General features: G+C 31.5%; 1 protein-coding gene across 8 annotated transcripts in view; it reads right to left on the bottom strand.

The window, feature by feature from the left end:
* The window catches only part of Ih (hyperpolarization activated cyclic nucleotide gated potassium channel Ih), a 324,580-nt gene that overhangs the window by 241,842 nt on the left and 55,551 nt on the right, over positions 1-27,187 (bottom strand). For 7 of the 8 annotated variants that reach the window (XM_076540383.1, XM_076540372.1, XM_076540374.1 and 4 more), the window contains exon 3: positions 5,509-5,592. The exons of the other annotated variant lie outside the window; for it this stretch is intronic. In XM_076540383.1, the coding sequence (XP_076396498.1) occupies positions 5,509-5,592 (84 nt within the window). The remainder of the gene's footprint in view (positions 1-5,508; positions 5,593-27,187) is intronic. 8 annotated transcript variants of the gene reach the window in all.

Below are 27,187 nucleotides of genomic sequence, written 5' to 3' on the forward strand. Positions count from 1 at the left end.
TAAGTCGATCAGTATCTGATTGTCTAAACATCAGTTGTTTAAATACTTATTTGAATAATTTTTAACCGTTCAAATAATTGTCTGAATAATTTTTAACTGTTTGAATAATTGTTTGAATAGTTTTTAACTGTCTAAGTAATTAATTGAATAATTTCTAACTGTCTGAGTAATTGACTGAATAGTTTGTAACTGAGTAAATAATTGTTTGAACAATTTCTAACTGCATAAATAATTGCTTGAACAATTTTTAAAAACTCAAACAATTGTTTCAATAATTCGTAACTCTTCGAATACTTCTAGAAATAATTTATAGATGCTTTTAGTGATGCATACATAAGTGACAAAATACATTCTTTTTGTGATATGCTCGCAATACAGTACAACACGCAATTTTCTGTGAAAGAATTTGACTTGTAAATATTTGTTAGAATGCTCAGTATTGGTTTTAATTTCCTAAATGCAGAATTTCCCCAATAATATCTGTTGCATCATCAATTTCGTAAGAGTTTCTTCTTTCTTTGCGTAACATTTATGCATCTATATGAATTGGATGCAATGGCCGACGTGTCATCGTGGTGACACAACGATGAAGTATTAAGACCTGGTCACTCAACGATATTAATAAATTTATTCAATAAAATTCAGTATTTTATTTGTTTATATAAATAAATCAATCTCATATACAACAACAAGTAAGAACTTGTTTTATTTTTATTAATAGTTCCTTCAAGCAGTTCCTTTTAATCGAAAGTATTGTTACATTAATTTTCAATTAATGTAGCAAGGTTTATTAGATCTCTACAATTTTGTTACATAAATAAATATCGTTCAATTATTACAGATTATAAAATCAAAAATTTAATTCACAATATACCCTTTTATTTTTTCTTTTAATTAATAAATTTCTTGTTAAACGTTTTCAATGTATATAAATTTATTGTAAAACATTTTTAGTATAAATAATTTAATTTAAGTAAAGTTAGTATAAGTTTATTAATTAATATTTTTAATACGTTTCTTATTAAATATTTTTAATCTACAAAATTTTTTACGAAACATTTTCAATCTACATATTTCTTATAAAACATTTTTAGTTTTTAAAAAATTTTTTTAAATAACCGTGGATGCTATCATGCATTCACTATAACAAAATGACTCCCAGTCAAGATTTAATTAAAGAAATAAATAATGTAGAATAGTTAAGGGTAACTAGAAGCTTATGTAGATTTTTAAGAATAAAGAGAGAGATTAAGTACACCTGAAGGCATTAATTCATATTTAAGGCCGTGGTCATGAAAAGTATAATGATTTCTATTCTTTAAAAAGCAGAAATCGCCGTTAAATATGAGTGAGGCGATTTCTGTCGTAAAATTTTCCATAAAAATAGTACGACGTCGTTGAAATAAGACTGCCAGGAGCAAATACACCGGAAGCAGTTACGTTGGATGGTAAAAAAAAATTCCATAAAAGATCGTCTACGCCCACCTCATCAAAAGCACATTCAAGCTACGCTTTCGTAACGAAGAATCTCGAAAAGTTCATTCACAACATTCCATTTAATTCGTGATTTATGATACCGGGAGAAAGTTGAAGAAAGTGGCGGAAAGATTTGTTTGTATACCATATTTAAATTCAAAATACTAAAAGATTCAAATAAATCGTAATAAATTGAAGTTTTCTCTGAAAAGTTATTCAACTGTTTTTAGAACTTAAAACTCTGGAAATTTAAGAGACTATTAACGATATATTTTTTCATTAATAATTAATTCAAGTTATCGGTTGATCAGTTATAATGAGTTCAAATTTTGAATTGAAATTAGCTATTAACCATGACGAATTGAAAAAATCAGTTAAAAATAGCAATTAATCATATCTAACTAAAATTTGCAAATAAAACTATCAACTAAATATAAGAAATTGAAATTATTAATTAAAAGTAGCAATAAATTATAAAGAATTAAAATTACCAATTAACATTCATCAATAAACACAATGAATCGAAATTTTCGAATTAACGTTAATAATTAAACATATTGAACTAATCATTTCAATTGAAAGCAGTAATTAATCATAATGAACAAAACTTATCAATTATAATTAGTAATTAATAATTTCGAATTGAAATTTTCAGTTAAGATTAATAATTAATAACAAGCAATGAAAATTTGTAAATAAAACTAGCAATTAATCATAACGAATTAAAATTACTAGTTCAAAATAGTACAAAATAAAATCGAACTCAAATTTTCAATTAAAAGCAGTAATTAATCATAACAAACCAAACTTATCAATTAAAAATAATAATTAATCATCTGCAATTGAAGTTTTCATTTAAAATCACTAATTAATCGTAAAGAATAGAAATTTTTAATTAAAAATAATGATTAATCATAATGTATTGAAATTTACAATTCATTCAAAAGTTTGAGAATTTACAGGTGTATTTAAGAACGTAGAAACTCTATGATTAAAAATCTTCAATATTTCACAACTTAAAATCATAAAAATTGGAAAACGTAAAATCTCGAAAGTTTAAAAATATTTATCCATATTCATATTCGAAAATTTCAAAAAGTCACCTACGTAAACACTTGAAAAATAAGAAATCTGATAGTTCACATTAGAAACTTATAAAACTCATAAAAGGATAATTAAAGTATCCATAAATTATTACTAACGAATTCGATAAATTGTGATTTTTCACGGTTAATTAACACTAGATTCATAAAACTCGTAAAAATGACTAATATTACATTCCACATTTTCAGTTCCAAAAATTATTAACAAGATTTTGTCAGATATGTCAACTTTCATGAAGATAAAAGTTGCATAGCTCATTCATTATTTATTTACCCCCCTTTAATTTCAATTTAAAAATCATCAAACATAAATCCAGTGTTAAGAACGAAGATGGTAAAACTTCCAAACGCGAAATTCCAGGATGTAAAAATTGTTGGCGAAAGTTACGTAACAAAGCACGCGTTACCGATTCAACGTTTCTCATGGTAACGGGTCGTTCTGTCGCTTAGTGACCCCATTACTGGTACTTTTACTTTCCATCAATCTCCGTGGTATTCCGTGCATCAAACCCGGAACGTTTCTGTGCCAGTGAAAATGTCGGCGATGAATAAATTCAGCCCTGGCCGGGAACGGGAGCAAGAAAGCGACGATAGAATGCAACGAACAAAGAGCCTATGTGGAAATTGGAAACATGCCAGTGGCGCTATCATGCGGAGGGTGGCACAAGCTGCAAGGGGTGCAAGAGGGTGGCCAAGTAACGGGTGACATCTAGTCGCGGGGAAATATTGACCGTAAAAATGGCGTCTGCCGAACGATATGCAACGGAAATACTCTATTAGATGATCGCTGATGCGTGTTATTCGAAATTTTATCGTTTCTAAACGAAAAAGAATGAATTCCCTGCATACCGAGCGATTTTCGGTTCCCTTGAAATTCGATTAACATGTTCGACATGCGATCTGTTTATTTGAATGAGGGTAGTAATGTTGCGGATCTGTTGAAACGAATTTTTTAGTATTGTAAAGTTTATTGAAAATTTGTTTTGTTAGCATTAAACATGTTAGTGTATGGTTTACTCTTGATTTAAAACTAGTGAAATTGAAAAATAAATACGTAGTATCAATGTGTGATTTAAATTTAATTTGAAACTAGTAATGAAACTGAAAAATAAAGAAACTCTATTACCTTATAATTTACATTTATTTTGAAACTAGTAATGAAATTGAAAAATAAAGAAACGTTACTAGCTTATAATTTACATTTAATTTGAAGCTAGTAATGAAATTGAAAAATAAGGAAACACTAGTAGCTTATAATTTACATTTAATATGAAACTAATAATGAAACTGAAAATTGAAATAAATAAACATCACCAACATATAGTTTACATTTAATTTTAGAACTAATCATAACAACTTACAATGTACATACATATAATTTAAAATTGAAAATAAAACAGGAAAATAAATAAAGAAATGATTAAATTTAATTGGATACACACATCAATGCCTCATCTCAATGTTACTTAACGTAGATTTCAAGAAAAATATTTTAACAAACTTTATAATTTAAAATAAATTACTTGTGAACTGGTCATTTGGTTTGGTAGTTTTAGTGTTAAAATAATAACGATATTGAAAAATAAATAAACAAACGACAAAATTAATGTACATGGTAATTAGTCATTGCAATCAATATTATTTCAAGAAGATTTCAAGAAAATCACCTTATGAAATTGTGTAAATTATAATATACATATAAATTAAATTATAAATTAAATTATAAATTAAATTATAAATTAAATTATGAATTAAATTATAAATTAAATTATAAATTAAATTACAAATTAAATTATAAATTATGTCATAAATATTATGTCATATATATCAAACTATCATAAATCATAAAAATAACTAAATAATTAATAATACGTAAACCAACTAACACAATGTTCCTTCATCTCGATGAAGGTTAACATCTTGATGAAAGCTTCTCAATAATTTTTACCAAACGTAATGAAGCTCTGGAGATGACTCGATCTAACCTTGACAACATACTCTAAGGTCAAGGCCACTGGAGGGATCCTAAACTCCACATGTACCAAATATATTTTTGCAAATATCTCGAAAACTAAGAATAAACGACTAATGTATGTATAAAGAAAAATTGTTCAGAATGTAGTCCTTGATAGGATATCTCAACGTCAAAATAATTGTAGCACCGTAAACCTCGAATTTATAATATTTGTTAAATGCAGCGAGGTTCCTGGGACTCGATCTGCATTTGTTCATATGTTTCTCTGTACCGCGGGCCGCCATTTTGGTTCTTTCACTTGAAATTTTAAAGGCAGACTCACACCCTAAGTTTACTGTACAGATTTTGGCGGCGATCTGACAGGAATATGTTGTTATCGACGTCAATCGTCGTCGAATCAATATAAACCGTGTTTTGGTATCGTTTTCGGTAATTTTTAACACATAGAATCGACTGAAGGCACGTTAAAAACTCTATAACTCATCGTTGACAATACTTGGTCGCCATTAAGTCATCGTGAAATCAACAATAATCGTTTTTGATAGTGTCCGACACGTTGAATCGTTTGGTCGACTTTAAAATGTCTACGTCTTCCACCTAAACTAAATTTAAAATCTTGACAATTTGTCAATTTTTCAAATTAACATCCAAGGCACCTGGTCTATAAACTAATAATTAAAAATAAATCTCAGATCAATTTTGATGTATACCGTAAATCTAGTATTAATTTTAATAAGAGTGGATTTCTTACAAATTTCTGTAAGAACATTACAGACGTATTCAGCATTTTGGTCTCGTGGGTCACCGATGACCCACGGAAGATTTCGCCTTAGCTAGCGGTCGCTCAATAACTTGATTCAACAATTAAGTCTCGCAGCAAAACGATGGCGAACTACTACTTGGCTCAAGAAACCGTCGAGCAAGCAACTTTCAAAGTAATTTTGTTGGACTTACAAGGAAAATGGCCAGGAGGTTTCGAGCTTCTGTGACGGGCGCTTTTCGTGTTTCGCGGCATGTTGGTTCTCAATTCCATGGCAACTGTACAAAAGGGAAAGAAAAAATCACGATTAATTCCCCACCGTCTACGTAAACATAGATTCTGCAGCTTACGACGAGAGACGAAATTTAGTACAACTTCGAGAGAACCGGATAGTGATTCTTTAAAGTTGTAGAATTTCAAAATGAACGAGAAATTCACGTTCTTTATTCGATGTTGCGATCTCGATGAAGTGTTACGGGATTAATGGTAGGATTTCAAGATGTATACTTTTAATGTGCTATGTTATTGGTTTTCTTGAGTTCTGGGTTTTTCGATATTAAGCTTTACGAATTTTGTAAGTATCGAATTTCTGAATTTAGGAGTTTTTAAGGTTTTAAGCTTCTTGAGGTACTATAAATTTAGATGTATTAGATATACAATTCTCAAGATAAATTAAATTTTCAAATTACAAATCTTCTTGTTAAGCAATCTTTCATATTATTATGAAATTAAAAAATTTTTTTTATATTCAAAGTAGTATATTATCAAAACTAATGTTTTAAACATTCTAAATATTGTAATAATTGTAAATATTTAAACAACTGTTAATATTGCAAATGTTGCAAACGTTGCAAATGTTGCAAATATTGTACATGTTGCAAAGATTCTAAGTGTTGCAAATATTGTAAATGTTGCAAATTTTGTAAGTGTTGCAAATTTTGCAAATATTGCAAATTTTGTAAATACTAATTTTTAGTAAAATATTAAAAATATCAAATATAAAATATTAATGTATATTTTGCAATATTCAAACTCTTCAAATATTCATTTTGAAAATTTCCACTTCCACAAAAATTTCCTTATTCGCAAATATCCAAAATATAAATTCCTTCAGTTTATTATTACTCTTCTATCTGTAATTTTCCGTCTACGTTTTTTCTAATCTGTCCTAATTATTATTGTTTCAACAATTTTCGACCATCTCACGTGAATTTCTCACTCATTTCGAAGAGATACACATTCAGAAGCGACTTCGCAAGCAGCGGAAATTGATATCTTCTTTTCCAAGCCTGTAATGTGGCCTGTTTACATTTTGTTTTTCGCCTCGATCAAGCGTTTAAAGCAGATATCAATTTTATTGCCTCGAGGGTTAAAGATTATTCATGAAAATAAATTGAGTGGATTTAAAAGAGCAACGGAAGCTGAATATCGCTTAACGCATTGCGAGAAAGCGTTGCAAAATATATAAAAATACAGCGAAAGTACGTGTAACGTTTTTCTTGACTGATTTTTCTGTATTTCCCTTTTGTAGTTCGAAATAAAAGAATTTATTCTTACATTCAACTTATAACAGCTCTTATTTGAACGTCGGGTCTAATTTTAACTTTATGTCGTATTTCTTTAATTTTAAAAACGAATTCTGTTTTGAAAATTTATAAATAATATTAAAAATAGTTAGCAAGAAATATTAATAATATAATAGTAAGAAAAGTAACAAGTCATATATTCGGGTACAAATCCGAGAAACGCAAATCATTGATCACGCTGAAATAATAACCAAAGCTCACTCTTGATCAGAAAAGAAAGTCCTTGAAAGGATTTTTGGCGACAAAGCAACGTTTTCTTATCAGCCCCTTTCAAAGTTTTTTACATTCTTACTAAATATATCCGAAAATATTGATTTTAGAGAAAAAAGTTTCAAACAAAAAATGAGGCTTGTAAAAAGCTCTATAGAAAATATTATATACACTTTTGACGTAAACCTATTATTGTGGCTGTTATGAGCTAAAATAACTCGGCGGGGGTCAAATTGACTTCTACTCAGAACACTTCTATTAGCGTGGGTGTGAAAGGGAATTGTAAAGACCACCTTGCACTATCCCGTGTCTGTGTATATGTTCTATTCTACGTATTGTCTATACCTTGTCTACACCTTTTTTACGTTAATTTTTTCCAAGATACCTAACAGAAACTTTGAACATTTTTTTGAAAAAAATACCTTTTCTCTTCATCATAGCCAAAATAATAGGTTTATGTAAAAAGTGTATAGGACGTTTCTTGTAGAACTTTTTAAGAGCTTCATTTTTTGTTAAAAAATTTTTTCTCTAAAATCAATATTTTCGGAGATATTTAATAAAAACTGTGGGGACGGAGGGCTTTGAGCGGGGTAGGAGTAGGAACAAACTAGGCTTTGTTGCTAAAAATTCTGGCCGGGACTTTCTTCCCTAATTACGAGTGATGCTTGGTTAAAATTTCAGTGCGATCGTTGTTTTGCGCTTTTCGAAACTTTATCCATAATAAAATACTGTATAACATAATATACTTCTTTATTATTATTAAAAAAAAGTTAGTTCTTCAATTTTACAAACAGATTCAGTTTGAAACACTCAAAAATAATAATAACAAAAAATTAGAAAAGAAACATACGAGTTCTGTGTAAATAAATAAATAGTCTATGTACATAAATAAATTGTAATGCAAAATTTGATTACAATAAAAAATTACTTTTCCTCATTATTGCAATAAATTAATCCTTCCATTTTAAACACTTAAAAATAATATTAATAAGAAAGAAACATACTTATTCCACATAAAAAATTATTTTCGTCATTAAAATCACGATAAATTAATTCTCAAATTTTAGGAACGAAATCTTGATCTAAAATTGTTATGAAATAATAGCAATTAAAATTTGTAGAAATGGTGTGAAAGATCGTATCAGACAGATCGGAGAACTTGATTTTTACGAGAAACACCTGTTAGGTTTTATTGTCAGAATAAAGTACCACGCCGAGAAGATCAGACCTCGATCCTGCTTTCTATCGATGCAATAATATACCGTTTTCAGTTTCTGCGGTACACTAGCTTCAAATCGATAGATTCCGTAGCATCAATAACACCTCAGGACTCATTACATTCTATCGAGTTAGTTTACTATTATTCTCATCTGGCCGAACTCTTGATCTTACAAGGAAAGGCACGCAAGTGTCCCCCTCCGATTTTGACGAAACTTCGTACGTTTGTTAAGCAGGCAAAAATAAGGGACACGTATATTTTTTTGAAAATCCCGTAGAATTTTGCTATGCATTACATAATGAATCATTATGCCACATATGTAGTGACGTAGCAATTATTTCATGTGCATGGCGTCGAAAGCCATTCCAATCATATCTTCGAGCAATACCACCATTGCCGTGATTATGTTCCCTAACTTTTTCAAACTATTCGTTACCTAATAAAATTACATATAGAATACCTATGTATTTTAACAATAAATGTTATTTATAACGCAAATATAATTGTTTCTCATTTATGCTTATAAATAGCGTTGACTGATAGTGTAATATCGTCCGACTTGTTCCGGTTTAGCATCGTGCGGGGCGTCGGCGAGCGCGAGCGCGTAATGTTTATAATAAAAATCTGAGGCATTGTAGGAGGCAATATCGTATATATATACCAATGGATTTGTAATAAAATTCTCTATACTTTTTGTCATTATACAAATTTGAATAAATTGTAAAATAAGATTATGAAAAATTTTTTTGTTATAAATAAATTACATTTTACAAAATTCGTTAACATCCTCTTATTATACGCAAAAAGCCATACAACTTTTCTATTAGAAGTTTTAATGTATCTCGTGTGGTTTTCGAGATAGCCAAAAGGGGTCGTTTCACCCCTTAAATCCGCGTCTCAGCCGATAAAAAAAATACGTGTCCCTTATTTTTGCCTGCTTAACAAACGTACGAAGTTTCATCAAAATCGGAGGGGGACACTTGCGTGCCTTTCCTTGTTAATAGAGTTAACTACAGTTTCCTTCTAAGCTTGCTATTACGTGGTTTTCGGAGAATATCACCGCAGTCACTCGGATTTCCATTTCCCCAATTTGTGTACCCAATAGAAATCAGGAACTCAGCCTTGCTCGTAAAAATTACACACACCTCCATCTTGTGAAATAAGCAATTGAACAGATAGTCACGAAATGGACGGTTCACTTCGGAACATTCTACACATAACATTCGCTCCGGAACATCGGATAAACAGTCGTTCAGTTTGAACATCGTTAAAAATAAGTAGAAACATATCGGTTATACAATTATCCACTTATGAATATCGACTTCAAACTATATGAAGCGTCCTACGTTTAATCGTCGCTGAATATTGCTCCTCTGAGGACCTACGTGGCCCAGGTCAAAGTGGTTCGTATCCATAAAATTGTCAGCAGTTCCAGACTACCTCTTAGGGCACGTCTACATTATGCCAGTAACTGGTGCTAGTCTTGCCAGTATTTAGTCGAATTTTTGCGTTTCTTTGCCTGTACCAGGTTAGAAAAAGGTGAGAAAGTAAAGAAACACAGCAATATTGCAATAAGTAATTGAACAGACACGAAATGGATACGAGAAACATTGGATACATAGACACGTTGCTTCAGAACATCAGATTTCTTAATTATTGTTAAAAATAAGTAGAAACATATCAGTTATACAATTAATCTACACTCCATAAATATAAGGACTTCAAGCAATACGAAGTCCACAATGTCTTAAATTCACAACTACTCATCCTGTAACATACGTAATAAAAACGAAATTGAATCGTTCATTAATAACTTGTGGAATGTTGATCAGTAATATCAAGTAGGATATTGAATACATTAAATCTTGTAAAATATTAAATACATTAAATCTTGTAGAATATTGAATGCATTAAATCTTGTAGAATAATGAATACATTAAATCTTGTAGAATGTTGAATACATTAAGAAAGTGAGGACATAAGCATAATTATCAATTAGCTGAATGAGTACGCAATTATGTTTGAGAACTCTGTTATCTCGTGACAAAATTCACCTAGAAACAGGTGAGAAAGTAAAGAAACACAGCAATCTTGCAATAAGCAATCGGACAGACACGAAGTAGACATGGGGTTCGGAGCATCGAATACGCGTTGTTCGGAACATACATACATGTACATCTATGTATACATAGTTCAGTTTGGAACATCGTTAAAAGTAAGTGAAGACATCAGTTATACTATTATTCTACAATCCACTTATGAGCATAAGGACCTCAAGCGATATGAAACTCCCTGCGTCGTTTAACAGTCTCCAAAACTGTAATATTCTTGAAAACACGCCATAGATGTGATCCTATGGCGTGTTAAGATAGCCATGAAAATATTAATTGCACGCGTGTCTCCTTTGACAAAAGAGGAATAAAAATTTGAAGGACGGGAGATTTTGAAACGGGGAATTTGATTTTGACGAGGAACACCGTTTCTTGAAAACACGCCAGCGTGGATCCGAGTCGAGTTATTGATTCGTTTGGTGCACATGGTGCTTATTGTGACCGTCTCAAAGGCGAGCCGAAAGAAACCTTAGAGAAACGTTCGCCAGAGTGAAAAGCAACGCAATCGAGACGTTTTCAAAGAGCTTTACTTCGACGTCAAACATTTTTATAACAAATTTGTCGCGGCTCGATCAGACCGCAGGAGGTTCGAAAAGATTTCTGTTCTCGCGAGTATCGTGCACGTAAATTTGCCTGAGATTCGACGAGAATGAAAGTGAGCTACTTCTTAAAATCAGTTTTAGGAAATTGTTGAATAAATTACAGTTTCGATTGATTGATTGTGTATATAATGGAAAAATTTTGTTCAGAAAATATGGAAAATTTTTGCTTTTTGATTTGTGTATATGGGAATGTGGAAATGTTGAAATCTGGGAGTACGAGAGTTTTAAAAGTTTGAAATTTCATGAGTTTGAGAATGTAAGAACTTGGAAATTTTGGAGGTCAAGAAATTGGAAACTTGAACAATTTATGAACGAATAGTAAACCGTAAATTTGAGAATTTGAAATTTTGGAATTTGAATTTGAAGATTTAGAAATTTAGACGCTTGGTCATATAATAATTTGGTAATTTAGGAATTTTAGAAATTGATGAATTGGTGAATAGGTGAATTGGGGACTTGGTGAAATGGCGAATTGGTGAATTGGTGATTCGACGAATTGATGAATTGGTGACTTGGTGAATTGGTGAATTGGTGAATTGATGAATTGATGATTTGGTAAATTGATGAATTGGTGATTTGACGAATTGATGAATTGGCGCATTGACGAATTGATGGATTGATGAATTGGTGAATTGATGAATTGATGATTTGACGAATTGACGAATTGACGAATTGACGAATTGATGAATTGACGAATTGGTGATTTAACGAATTGATGAACTGATGGATTCATGAATTGGTAAATTGATGAACTGATGAATTGATGATTTGGTAAATTGATGAATTGGTGATTTGACGAATTGATGAATTGGCGCATTGACGAATTGATGGATTGATGAATTGGTGAATTGGTGAATTGATGAATTGACGAATTGACGAATTGATGAATTGGCGAATTGGTGAATTGGTGATTTGACGAATCGATGAATTGATGGATTCATGAATTGGTAAATTGATGAACTGATGAATTGATGAATTGATGAACTGGTGAACTGGGGTTCTGATAAATTGGTGATTTGGTAAATTGATGAATTGATAATTTGGGAATTTGAGAATATAGAAAGTTGATCATTTCGAAAAATAAGTCGATAATTCAGAACTTTGACATTTAGTAAATTGATAATTTGTTAAACTGGTAATTTGATAATTTAGTAATTTGGAAATTTTTTGACTTCATAACTTGGTAATTTGATATTTTGATAATTTGATAATTTAATAATTTAAAAGCTTGAAAATCTAGAAATCTAGAAATCTAAAAATCCGAAAATTAAAAATTAAAATTTCTCAAAAATAAAAAGTTTTCAAATCATAAATTTACCCGGCATTTTTCTGCGTAATAGTATTATAATTCAACTTAATTCCTCAATTACAGTCGAATGAAAAGGCACAATTTTCGTGAACGTCCCTTAACAACAAAAAGGTTTTCCTCGTAAGGTACACTATGATCCAAGGCTAATTTTTTTGTGAAACGTAATGAATTGACGGTCTGAAAAGCGCAAGATTAAATGGAATTCCTTCGTTTAGCGGTTAGAATCTCGATTCAAGCGTTTTCTTGCGACATTCATCGTGAAAAGAAGTTGGCCGACGAGCGAAGTGTAAATTTGCCGGGTTATTCGTTAAGGGACGCGTCCAGATACAGGACGATGCGTTGCAAGAAACGCGAGAAAGATCGCTTAAATAATTCATTAGCCGTCGAGCTAAGATTTGCATTCAGCCAAAGAAGTTGTTACGCCGCAGAAACGTTGGACGTTGAGCGGGCAAATGAATTAAGCACTCGAGACCGAGTTGAAGAGAAAGAATGTTGGACGTGAGACATACATACGTGGGTATCTCGACATCAAATTTGCCAAATAAAGTCGAACGACTTTATTCGAAAATAATCGGAACTGCTAAAATTTTTTAATACCTAAATCTCGAAATATCTTTATTTTGGAAATACAAACATTCTCAACAGGGTTATATTTCGAAATCTCTACATCACAAAATCACCCCATCTCCAAATTCCTAGATCCTGAAATCACTAGATCTAGATGTACGTAAATTCGAAAATTCCTACTTCCTGAAACCGATAGATTATAAAACCCCTATATTCCAATATCCCTAGATTCGGAAATTCCTATATCCAGAAATTCCTAGATCTTCAAATATCTAGTTCCAAATATCCGTGGATCCAAAAATCCCTAGATCTCGAAATCCCTCGATTAAAAAATCTCTAGATACAGAAATTCCTAGATCCAGAAATCCCTAAATCCAGAAATTCCTAGTTCCAAAAATCCCTAGATCCAGAATTCCCTAGTTCCAAAAATTCCTGGACCCACAAATCCCTAGTTCCAAAAATCCCTAGATTCATAAATCCTTAGATCCAGAAATCTCTAGATTCATAGATCCCTAGATTCGGAAGACCCTAGATCCAGAAATCCCTAGATTTCAAACCCCCTAGATCCAGAAATCCTTATATCCAGAAATCCCTAGATCCCGAAATTGCCAGAACCCGAAATCCCTAGATCACCAAATTACCAGATACCCGAAATCCCTAGATGACCAAATTTCCTAGATTTCAATATTGTTAAATCTTCAATCTTTAGATTGCGAAATCGACTGACATCCAAGTTTCGATTGGATAACACTTAAATTGTTTCAGAATTGCTATTTAATTCCATTTTAATTGCACTTGAATTGAATTCGATGACAATTGTCTTTAAATTATTCTTGAAATACATTTTTAATCGCAGTCGAATTAGTAGTGTACTCAAATTTTGATTACTCTTGCATTCAAAATGTGTTACAATCTTATTTGAATTGCATTTAATTACATTTTAATTTGTCTCGATTTGCACGGATATTGAATTCAATCGGAACTACAACCTAAATTATGTTTAAACTGCGTTCATAATTACATACATATCTGTATTCATAATTGTATTCGAATGACACTATTATTAGAATCAATTCTCACTTGTGTCATGTTCGACTTATACTCAAAATGCATTCGCAATGCACTCAAAAGCTTGTTTGGATTATACTTGACAGACATTTTTTTACTTAAATTGCATTCAACTTAAATTGCAGCTAAATTCAAACATCGTTCAAATTTTATTTAAACTAAATTCAACTTAATTTGAATTCAACTAAATTTAATTCGAATTTCGCTCAAATACTCGAATCGCACATCGTTTTCACTCGAGTCTGAATTTCATTCGAAAAATTGTAGCAATACGTCCTCGCGTTATCATCTTGGACGAAAGCCAAGTATTTGAAATTTATCTGAAATTACAGGAATAAATTCGATATTTGTTACTCGAAATTCGCATTTTTCGCTGACATTTCATAACGCGATACAATTGAATTTCTTCCCATGGATTTTGTAACGTTTCCTCCCGGGACAGATCAGACAAGCCAAATTTCTTCAAGACGTGACACGAGCCACTGAATTTTCCCTTGAAATTTCCGAAATATCACGTGCCACTCCGAATTTTTCCTACGAAACTACAGTTCGCTGCCAGATTAAAAATAACCCGTCCGGTAGATGAAATAAAGTTTATTTGGAGCAAAGTTCGCCACCGTTTTAAAGCTTATCAGCGAACTGAAAATTATAACGGGATGTTCCAAAACGTTTCTCTACCGTGTAAAGCTTTTTCCGACTACGCCAGCCTTTCCTTTTCTTTTTTAAGGCGCTTATCGCCGGAAACGGTGATTTGTGAAAATTTCTTGCCAACAAACATCGCCGAACAAGTTTATAGCTTACCTTTCTTCTGTCCTACATTTTTTCGACAATCTTTCGTCATTATTCTGCTCTGAATTCAAGGCTGCACTTCAACGACTCGGACAAATTTTTTTGAAAGCAAAGTTTCACGTTGGCACGCTTGATTATTGATCACTGATGTATAAATTCGAAATCTATTAAATTCTATTAAACATTCACGGTCTATCGAATTCTATCGCGTATTTATCATCTATTGATCGGATCAAATATTGATAATCTATTAAATTCTATTAAATACACATTAGCTATTAAATTCTACTAATGATGTGTTAAATTCTATTAAATACTCCTAATCTATGAAATTCTATGAAATCCTATTAAATATTTACAGTCTATTAAGTTTTATTAAATATTCAAATCAATTCTGTTCTATTAAATATTTTAAAAGGAAGTTTGAATTGATGATATGTATAGTAACAATTTTAAAATGGGTAGTGAAAAAATTAAATAATGGAAAAATATTATTTAAAACAATATTTAAATGTTCTGTATTAGTTTCTGTTATTAGAAAAATAATATTTAAAGATTTTGTAAATTATTATAAGATTAAAACAATTAAATTGTGGAGTTTAGAATTGAAATTAAATTTGAATTTAATTGAAAGATTACGTATCGTCATATTAATTTATGCACTTGAAAAAATGTATACCGAATCGAAGTTGTTTTGAAACTCCGACAAAAAAGGGGTAGTTCATCCCCCAGCAAAATTAATTCAAGCTTGAATCAACAACAAAATTCTTAACAACAAAAGTTTCCCGTGTACTTCTCATTTCCATTTAAACTAGAGATTCCATGCATTGTCCACGTGTTTCGATGAACAAACGCATACATTTGAGGGGTGTCCACCCCCTGTTGGCTCCGTATCGACCGTGTCGTGGCACCATAGGCCCCAGATGGGGTTGCATCTTGCCAACGAAATGTTTTCATCCCCGTTTCTGAACCACGATGTTGACCACCCCTTACCACCACGAAAATAGAGTTCGCCGAGCCAGTGCATTCGAAACTGGGCTTTGATATGGAATTCGGGTGATTTATTTGTCGTGATGGACTTTAAGGGGGTGAATTCTGCGGTAAATATGTTGTCCTCGAATAACAGAACGGTTCGAGAGTTTTGGCGTGTATTTTGTAAGATGACGATGCTCTTTTATTCACACGAAAAAACATTTATAACATACATTATTAGGGGTGGATTAAAAATAATTTTTCTTTTGTCCTGTAGCAAAACTGTACGACTTAAATTAAATTTATGAAAATATATTTAAATTATAAACTAATAGAATACCTACAGTTACGTATAATATAATGTACATTATACAATATATTAGGGTGGATTAAAAATAATTTTCTTACCCTCATTCTAGCAAAATTAGACTTAAATTAAATACAGAAAAACATATATTTAAATTGAAAACTTGATAGAATACCTATAATGACTTAATATGAAGAATAACTATTGATAAACAAATAGCTTTAAAAAAATAAAAAAACAGTTAAAAGATGTTATTTTTAATTTTATTTCGTAAATTTTTAAATTGCTGTGAAAGACCATTTTAAATTTTTTAACTGTGAGAGGATTTACACTACACCAATTTTTTTGGAGGGTGAGAACGAAAAAAAAATTGTAGTCGAGTCACCCTAATGATATATGATATACAAATATTAATATCATATATGATATGTAATACATCAAATATGATATTTGTTTTATAAAAGATTTATAACACAGCAATAATGAATAAAAAACAGTTATCGATAATCTGATTGGCAATAAAAATGGAAATGTTAGAAATTTAAATGAAAGTAAGAACGTGGTAAGGATGGTGGAAGAATAATGATAGAATTTTACGTGGTTGCGGTTTGTGAGAATTTTAATTGGTTGGAGGGTGGTGGGCAACTTTGCTCGTAAGGGTGTGGTGCGCGGATGTGCAAGTACCATAAGGTTGCGGTCATTCGCGGATAGCTAACTTCACATTTTTATATTTTCATATTTCTTGATATGCTAGTTTTTAAATATTCAAACTTTGGAATTTTTTATTCGACAAATAAAGAAGCTTTTAATTGTTACATACAATAATACGAATATTTAATTTCTATATTTAAGAATTTTTATAATTGGTAATTCACAGTTTCAAATTTCTACATTTCTAAGTAAATAACTTTCTACATTTCTAAGCTTTTTAATATTTAAATACATGAAAAAGTAAAATTTCATATTTTTAAAATTACGAATTTACAAATTTCAAAATTCTAAAATTCCAAAATTCCAAAATTTTTAAGTTTCTATATCTCAAAATTTCTACATTCAAAATTACTTATATTCCAACATCTCTATGTCTCAAAATCCCCATACCCCGAATTCACTCTATTTACAAATTCATAGATCCTGAAATACTTAGATTATGAAATCCCTATATTCCAAATTTCCTACGTTCACAAATTCCTAAACCAGTAAATACCTAGATCCTCGAATTCTAAGATCTGTAAATCTCTACAACCACCAAAATCCACATATTTCTAAGTTTCTAAATTCCAAAATCCCGAGATCCCAAAATTCCCATATTTCTAAGTCTCTACATTCCAAAATCCCTATATCTTCAAATCCCAATATTCCCATATCCCCATATTCCCAAATCCTCATACTCCCAAATCCCAATATTCCCAAATCCCAATATTCCCAAATCCCAATATTCCCAAATCCCAGTATTCCCAAATCCCAGTATTCCCAAATCCCAGTATTCCCAAATCCCAATATTCCCAAATCCCAATATTCCCAAATCCCAATATTCCCAAATCCCAATATTCCCAAATCCCAATATTCCCAAATCCCAATATTCCCAAATCCCAATATTCCCAAATCCCAATATTCCCAAATCCCAATATTCCCAAATCCCAATATTCCCAAATCCCAATATTCCCAAATCCCAATATTCCCAAATCCCAATATTCCCAAATCCCAATATTCCCAAATCCCAATATTCCCAAATCCCAATATTCCCAAATCCCAATATTCCCAAATCCCAATATTCCCAAATCCCAATATTCCCAAATCCCAATATTCCCAAATCCCAGTATTTCCAAATCGCTGTATCCCCAAATCCCTAAACTGTAAAATTTAGTCCCTAAAACAGGGCGATCGATCTATACACTCTCCGCTGTATTTTTTCAAGAGGAATACCGATTTGACACCTCTCGCTCAACTGTAACCGAATACTTCGGGTCCCGTATGTCCAGGAGGGTGTTCATTGTCTGTCCCGGAGGGCGCTTGACCTTCCGCAACGTATCGAGCATCCCTTTCACAGTTGACCGTCCGCGAACAACCGTCTTGTCCATATTAAAAAAAATATCTTACAATACACGACACAACCCCTCGATATTAGATATTGTCCTTTGTGATCGCAGGCCTCTCGTACCGATTCATCTCGATCGGTGAGACAGGAACGTACAGCAGAAAGAGGGGCGCGTTTAGAGGCTCGTCCACCCTCGCGAATCAGCCAGCCCCTCTTTTAGCCCCCGGTTGCCACCTCGTACGAGGTCGAGCGCCCTTTCGAAATTTGCCGATGGCCAAAGGAGGCCTCGAGGACTGCTTGGCTGACCTCGAATCCGAGATTCTTATCTTTGAACCGAAAGACGCCGTTTATCGAACGACAGTACTACTCACGGCCGTCCACGGCCGGTTTTCAATAGAACGGACTGAACATGCACCCCCCTCGACAACCACCCCGCAACACGTTTCGTATCTCGTGGCCCAGAAACCGATTCACAATGAAAATTCTGAAATATAAATATGCCGACCGCCTTCGGCTTCGAGCACAATCGAGAACCAACCCTCTCTATATATCGCGATATGCTACCCAGTTAAGTTGTGGGATGCTGCCACGATTGTGGATACAGGGAAACGTTTGAGGACTGCATCGGAGGGTGGAGGCCAATCGGCGTTTAGGGAGGGATGTTTTTTGGAAGTGGTTCCTGGGGGTGATGGTGTGTGATGGATTATTGGAACGTGAGTTTGTGATACGTGTTTAAGATGGGGACGACGTGCGGAGCGGAGGTGGGAAGCTAGGGGCCAATTATGGGTTATCGATTTAGCAGTTCGAATATTTTGGGGTTGGAAAAATTTAAGGTTTTGGAATTGTCAATTTAGAACTGTTTGTTGGATTTGGAATTGTTTGGATTTACAGGGTGTAAATTTGGAAATTAAATGGTTCTTAACTTTTCAATACTTGCATTTTTTGAACTTATAAGTTTCATTTCTGAACTTTCGAAAATGGAAATCTTTGAATTTTTGAATGTTTTAGTTTGTAAATTACTCATTTTTTATTTGTGTAGTGTCGATTTTTTAAGGTTTTAAATTATTATATATTTACATTACCAAATTATCAAATAGTCAGATTGTCATATTGTCAAATTTTAAACCCTCAAATTTTCAAATTGTCAAATTCCAGGTTGCTAAATTGTCGAATTGCCAAATTGACAAGTTGTCAAATTGTCAAATTGTCAAATTCTCACATTCTCAAATTCTCAAATTCCCAGATTCCCAATTTCTCAAATTTTCAACTTTGTAATTCTGTAAATTTATCAATGGAATACCAAATTGTTTAACTTTTAATCTCCCGAATCCCCAAATCCTTGAATTCCTAAATCACCAAATCCCCAAATTCCTAAATTCCTTAAATCATTAAATCCTCAAATTCGTAAACTCCCTAATTTCTAAATTCCTAAATCCATAAATTCCAAATTCTTAAGCCTCCACGTTTTCAAAATTTTCAAATTCTTAGATTTTTTAATTTCTTCATTTCCAAATCCCCAAATTTGCAAGTTCACTATTTTTCTAATTTCCAAATTTCACTATCTTCTTTCTGTATTTGTAAATTATAAAATTAAAAAATTTCAGTATTTGTAAATTAGAAAATAAGATTTGCAAAATATCGAATTCATAGATTTCTGTGCTTGTATATTAGAATATTTCAATTGTGAATTATTAAATTCATTAAGGTTCTATATTCGTAAATTTGAAAATTAGAAAATTCCAATATTTGTAACTTATAAAATTACATTTGAAAGTTATTAAACTTCTGCATTTTAATGTTTATATATTGAAAAATTATCAAATTTTTATTTCTTAATTAAACAACCATATTTTGAAATGATCAAATTTTTAAATTCTCATGTTTACAAATGACCAAATTTCTAAATTTCAATGTTCATAAATCAAAAAATTAAAAACTTCAATATTAATAAATCAGAAAATTAAATTTACTAATCACCAAATTTCTACAATTCTGTATTTGAAAATTAGAAAATCTGAAAATTTCTAAAACTTGTAAATCAGTCTATTACTTTTGCAAATATCCAAACCTGCATATTTCTATATTTATAAACTAGTAAATTACAGAATTATATTTGTAAATTATTACATTTCCAAATTTCAGTATTCATAAATTAAAAAATTAAAATTTTCTATATAAATAAATCATAACATCAAATATACAAACCACTAAATTTCTAAATGTTTGTGTTTGTAAATTATAAAATTATACTAGTAAATTATTAAATTCCTAAATTTCAATATTCATAAAATGAAAAATTATAAAATTTCCATACTTATAAATGACAATCTTACATTCACAAATTCTTAAATTTCTAAATGTTCATATTTACAAATCCCCAAATTTCTAAATTTCACTGTTCATAAATCAAGAAATTATAAAATTTCCATACATATAAATTACAATCCTACATTCACAAATTCTTAAATTTCTAAATGTTCATATTTACAAATCCCCAAATTTCTAAATTTCACAAACAAATAAAAAAATCAGATATAAAATCCCCAAATTCTGTGGAAATTAAAAAATAGTCCTCCTTCCCTCCCTCTACATTTCTTTTATCAAAATAAATCGTGCATTGCCCCCAACTAAAAAACCCCTACCCTCCAAAATACCTATATTACATGCATTAACATAGCCCCTCATCAATCCATCAAACCCATCGTTCGATAATCGAAAAATCCAGCAGCATATTAAACGTCGAAATAAAAGTGATGGAAGTACAATAGAAATGATCGCACGCATCGTCAACCCGAACGCGTTAGCTGGCCATTCTTTCAGCTGTCGTATCTGAACGGTCTCTCGACGATTAGCCACTCGAATCCGTCGATTCGGTTGTTCGTTTTGTTTTCCGACGGTTTATTTGAAATAAAAGGAGCGTGCACGTTAATCAGATCATCATTATCCATACACGTGTACCGGCTGCACACGGACGTACACAAACAAGCATGGTAGAAGCATCGAGTGAACTTATTGCCCATTGAACCATACTCTGAGCCACCATACTCTGTGTGTAACCTGTAACAGGGCGAAGCTCCATTGCACAAACAGAGAACGAGAGTTCAGCCTGTAATATACGGGGTTCTGTACAAGCTTCTTGTTTTCAGCCAACGGTTTATTCATGATTTTGGCGGCTGCTTTCTGCCAGCCAATTATTTCTACTCGGATGAAAACGTACAGTGGCTAGGCAAATTATTATACTCGAATAAAATGTTCGATATTTTATAACGTTCAACGACGGGATAGAACAGGGATTTTTGTTGGAATTTTATGGTATATTGTTTTTACGAGGTAATGTAGTTTTATGACGTTATGTGTTGTGGATATTGTTCTTATGTTGGAACGTGTTGTATGTGTACGTATTATTTTTACGATGTGAAGTATTGGGTAGATTGTTCTTACATTGCAAACTGTTGTACATGTTATTTTTACGGTGTTCAGAATTGTATATAGTAATAATTGCAGATATTGTTTTTAAGTATGGTACTTTGTATACAATTATTTATATATTAATTATTAATATGTATTGTGTTATTAATTACGTATATCATTTTTGGAATATAATGTATTGCACACATTATTAATTGTATTACATTATTTGCGAAATAAAAAACATTGTATATATTATTTTTGAAATATAATACTTTATGTGTATCATTCTTATAATATGAGGTATAGTGAATTTTGTTATAATATATTAGTTTTTAATAACAATACCTGTAATTAATAATAAACATTCAAGACTTTAATGCAAGTATAGCGATATTATAAAAGAAAAACCAATTATTTTATGTGTCGTTGATCTACAATTATTTTTTATTTACAATATTAAATAGACAGAATGAACATTTAGAGATTTAGAAATTTGATAAATTGGAATTTTTTTAATTTTGGAATTTGAGGATTAAATAATTTTGTAACATGACCGTTTTGGACGTTTGAAAAGGTCAAAATTTGGGAAATTTCAGAATTTATGATTTATTAAAGAATCTGAGAATTTGAGTACTCGAATAATTGAGAATTTTAGAATTTGTGACCTTCAATATTTTGGAATTTGAAAATTCGAGAATTTGAGGATTTTTGAGTTCTAGAATTTTAGAATTTCAGAATTTCAGAATTTGACAATTTGGAAATTTAAAATTGAAAATAAGGATATGGAAATTTGAAGGTTTGAACATTTTTAATTTTCAAATTAAGAAATCTAGAATTGCAAAATGTAGGCATCCTTAAATCCCTAAATTGTCAAATTTCCAAATCTCTATATTTTTTAATTTTTAGGTCTCTAAATTTCCAAATTTTCACACCAATAAATCTCCAAATTTGCAAATTTATAGTTATTAAAATTTTCAAATGACAAAATTTACGAATCCTTAAGTTCTCTAATTTCTAAATTTTTAAATCCCTAAATCCCTAAATCCCCAAATTCCCAAATTCCCAAATTCCCAAATTCCCAAATCCTCAAATTTGCAAACCATTGCATCTCTAAATATCCAAATTTCTAAATACAAAAATTCTCAATCTACAAAATTCACGAATCCTTAAGTCCCTAAACTACCACATTCCCAAATTCCCAAATCCCCAATTCTGCAACTTCACTTCTTTCCTCCCATTTCTTAATTTTAACATAATTTATCTTGAAAATTCGAAGACCCACCCAATCAGTAAATCGTCAACTCCTGTTATAATTATTGGCCTCTAACTTAAAATTATTTAAAAGTCCTTTAAAACGCGATCTTAAATTGACGATTCTTAGATTCACAATTGGAAACAGAAGCGACTGGTCCAGAAATGTGTGCTTTATTTGAAGTTCTGACGAATTAAAGTGGAATAGTTTAAAGCGCCCTCGTTACTTAAAACGTTGGTGGACTGCAGAATGGCCAAACTTTCTTTTTAAAACTTTCTTCGTTACTTAAAATAGGAGGAAGCTGAAAATCTTGAGTCCTTTTGTTCGTCCACTTGAACACACGTGTCAGGTGTCCAGGATTTTCTTTACAACTTCAAAATATACATTTCATGTGTGTATAATTAAATTCTCTTAACACATTCTGATTCTTAATACAACTATTACATTTAAAGAAATATTATATTTGAAAAATGTCCCAAAAATTTAAAATATCTATAAATTTTACTTTCATAAATGTTAACTTTATATTGTAAATTGCTTATATTGCTTATATTGCTTATATTGCTTTTTAAAAGATAAATATTCTACAACCGTGTTTTACTAAAAAATGTGACAAAATTTCTGAGTTTGTACGCGTTGAGTAATGCTTTTCAATTTTGCTGGTTCCTGATGAACATGCGTTGAAAATGCCTTTTATTAACAGTATCGAATATGAAACCAACCACAGTGCACTATCTTCAATCTACGAACATAATTGTTTTATTAAAAACAGAAATTGAAATTGATCCATGGAGATTTTAACAATTTAGTATAATATTTTTACATGTAATAGTTACAGTAAATTAGTTGTGGAAAATTTAGCGTTCAATATCTTTTTAATCATTGTCTATGCCTGAAATTGTATAATAGTCGCTTGATAAATGCCTGATGTAGGGGCTGTGGTGGCAGGCTTTTCTGTTAAACGGGTATTTATCTAGCAGTCAATACGGTCTACAAATTTTAGACATAATTTATTTCTTCTATCATCAGTTTTATTAGCTTTCTTTTTGTTGCTTGGTTAATACTTAATTTAATTTAAATTATATCTTTAATATATGAGAATAGTACTTTCAAATTAAAAATAAAATGGAAAAAGTAAAAAAGTAAATTTATTATTATTTATTAAACAAGTAAATACTGAAGCACCAACTGACATATACAACTTCTTTATCCCAACAAAATATGTCAGATACAAGAGTACAAAAACAAAATTTTGTAATCATTTTTTTTTTGTAATAACAAAAAACAAAACCAAAAACCAATAAATGTGATTAGCTGGTAGTTTCATTATATTTCTATAGGTTTTAATATAAGTTTAATGTAAATTTAGTACAAGTTTAATATAAATATGGTTTAATATAATGCTGGATGATATTCGAACGTCTTTTCGTCGCGGCGTCTTACAAACAACTTCTACCTCGGGTACGCGCCCAGTATTGCACACGTTAAATAAAACAAAAGACTATCGCTTCGTCAAAAAATTCCGTTGAACCTCGCATATTACATTGTATATTACCTCATGAATTATGTTACATTACCTACAATACATTGTATATTACTTTACGAATTACGATACATTCCTTACATTTCATATTCCTCATAAACTCCCATTGGAACATCAAAAGCGGGTAATATAAAAATATACCTAAATGTATTTCTCAAAAAGAAATGATGTTTACGTTTGATAATGACCTAATAGTTCGATTTCAGCAAACACGAAAGAACTTCCACGTGTCCAACCTAAACCATCCACGTGTCATAAAAGATACACGAACACGTCCGTGATTAATGAGCCTATTTTGCTGTTGACTCGCGTCTGTGTCGAGGAATTTCTTGAATTCAAGTACAATAGCACTTGCAAGGCTCGACAAAAGGGGCGACAAAAGTTCGCAGCGTCTGAAGGGTGAATGAAAATGCATCTTGCATCGCTAACGAGAGCCACGATGGAAAAGAGAATGCCGGGTAAAACAGTGAGAAAAAGCGACGTACCGTCTCGTTTCGTTTCTATTCACCCTGATCTTGTTCTCGAGCAACAATTTACCCGCGATTCTTTCCACATTAATCGTCCGACGCTCCAGCACGCTTCGATGCTCCTGCTTTTCTTTCTGGTTGACCGAGGACCGGCACTTTTTTGCTCTTTTTGTCCCGAGAAACGCAAAAACGGAATGCACGTTCCAAGGAATTTTTCAACGTCCGGAAAAGTCGTTAAAAATATTTCGGGAAGGCGTGTATGATCGATGTATTTGATCGTTATTAGTACATGTTTTTTTAAGTATACATTTTTAAACGGTAAGGTAAATTTGACAAGATATGGCAACATTTTTTTAAACGATACAAATAAATTTGACAGGTATGGCTACAGTAAAGTTGAGACGCCATGAAATTAGCTCGCCGAGATGAGTAACATAATACGGGCTCCGGTATATCCGTGAAACAATACCAATGCAAGTATAAAACTTTTTTATTTTTGATCTTTCTGTAGCCAAACTTTTATAGATACATTTTTTATATTTTTCTGATTAAAACGAGTCCAAACACGATATAATTTAGACTACACTTACTTGGTTTAATTGATGAGTTTTTAAGGCAGAGGAAGATAATACGTGAAAACAGGCACGGATTGTGTCAGTCGGCGAAGATGAAAATCATATTGTTTTGTTTACACTGTTAATGTGTTGTTAACTGTTTTATTTTCAGTTCTTTTCTTATACAACCTTACTCGACATATCTGTAACATTTTCCTAGTTAAAATGAAACCGAATACGACGTAATTCAGGATATATTTACTTGTAATAACTTATTAAAGTTCTCGAAGTCATAAAACCATAAAGACTATGTTTTCGACTGTCAGACGTGTCACGTGGTTACCCGAACCGCACCGAAGACAAACGAAGATACCCGACTTGTCATTATTCGCCCGTTTACGGTAAATCTTATTACACTAAAGTTTCAATCGAAACTTTCAATCTTCAAATTACAAATACATATGTGTCAAATTACATCATATGTGGTCTCATTTTAATGAGGAAAATGTCACAAATGTGTGGTAAAAGTTCGATAACAAAAAGTCAGAAATAGAAACGTTTTATTCCTGCATTAAGATCATCCCGCCGATATGTTATTGTTTGTTTACGTTCAGTTCGGACATTTTCTACACTCTGACGAATTTCAACCAACGTAGTGACTACGCGACGTAAACTAAAGTTCAGACCCGAGAGATTCGCTTATGTCGTATTTCTGCGGTTGCAAGACCGATTGCCAGACAGGAAGCTCGAGTTTGGAGGAGAAATTGAAGCTTATCAAACGAAACCGCAGCCGTCTCGAGTGTGCACGCGTCTGTATTGTTCGCGTACTTGAAGAGAAAAAGAAACAAAGACAAGAAGCAAGCATAGAAGACTCGAGAGTGGAGAGCTTTTGTACCAGCCTGAAAAAAAGAGCATCCCGCCTAGTCATGCACGGCCGGTCGAGCACACCGCAAGCAATTTAAAGGCGAAAGACGCGAAAGACACTCGTTTCGTGCTGGTAATTTCCATTGTCGCCACGACCACTGTCAACAATCGGCCTCATACTTCCGGAACTCAGGCTGTTTCATTTGGCTTTTGTTATTTTACCGAACAAGACTAATAACCATTGCAGATGATACAGGGATTGACAGGGCTATTTTCATACTTTCTAAGGCCCTTGACGCAAAGTCATGAGACCTCGCAACAAGTCCATTTTCATTAACACTATAACGAGTCGCAAGCTTTCTTTTGTAAATTACAAAATTTATTAGGAATGTTATATGAATATAGTACTTATTTATTATTTGTGATTTTCTTTATTTTGAAAGGGAGTTTTTAAACTTTTATGAGGAACACTACTGAGAAAATAATAGAGGTTGTAATGGTAAAAATTGAAAAATTTGTATGGTGAAGATTTTACTATTCGCGTGAACAATATTGCAAAATATATTCTGTTAGTTCTATTGGTTATTTTAATAATTTATGGCAAAAATAGTATACTGTCTATTTTAATACTTTCATAGCAAAAAATATTCTACTATTTTCTTCAATATTTTTATAGCAAAAAATGTTTTACTATAAATAGTTATAATAAATTTATTTAAAGAACAAAGAATAACACCGAATTTGTAACATTTTTGACAGGCATAATAAAAATTGTAATTGTAAAACATAAAAGATGTTCTTAATAATTATTTTAATAAATTTGATATTTATTTATATTTAACAAAATACAATAATTTCAGTATATTATTTTATAATTATGTTTGGAACAGAATACGATGAAGGGTTCATATATCAGCATATCTGAATGAAATTTTGATTACCGAATATTGGTTGCTCCACTTTTCTGAGTGTATAAATAATTCTCGATTGTAATGTGCATGTTC

Source organism: Megachile rotundata, chromosome 15 (assembly GCF_050947335.1).
Source record: "Megachile rotundata isolate GNS110a chromosome 15, iyMegRotu1, whole genome shotgun sequence".
In the NCBI taxonomy this organism is placed as follows: Eukaryota; Metazoa; Arthropoda; class Insecta; order Hymenoptera; family Megachilidae; genus Megachile; species Megachile rotundata.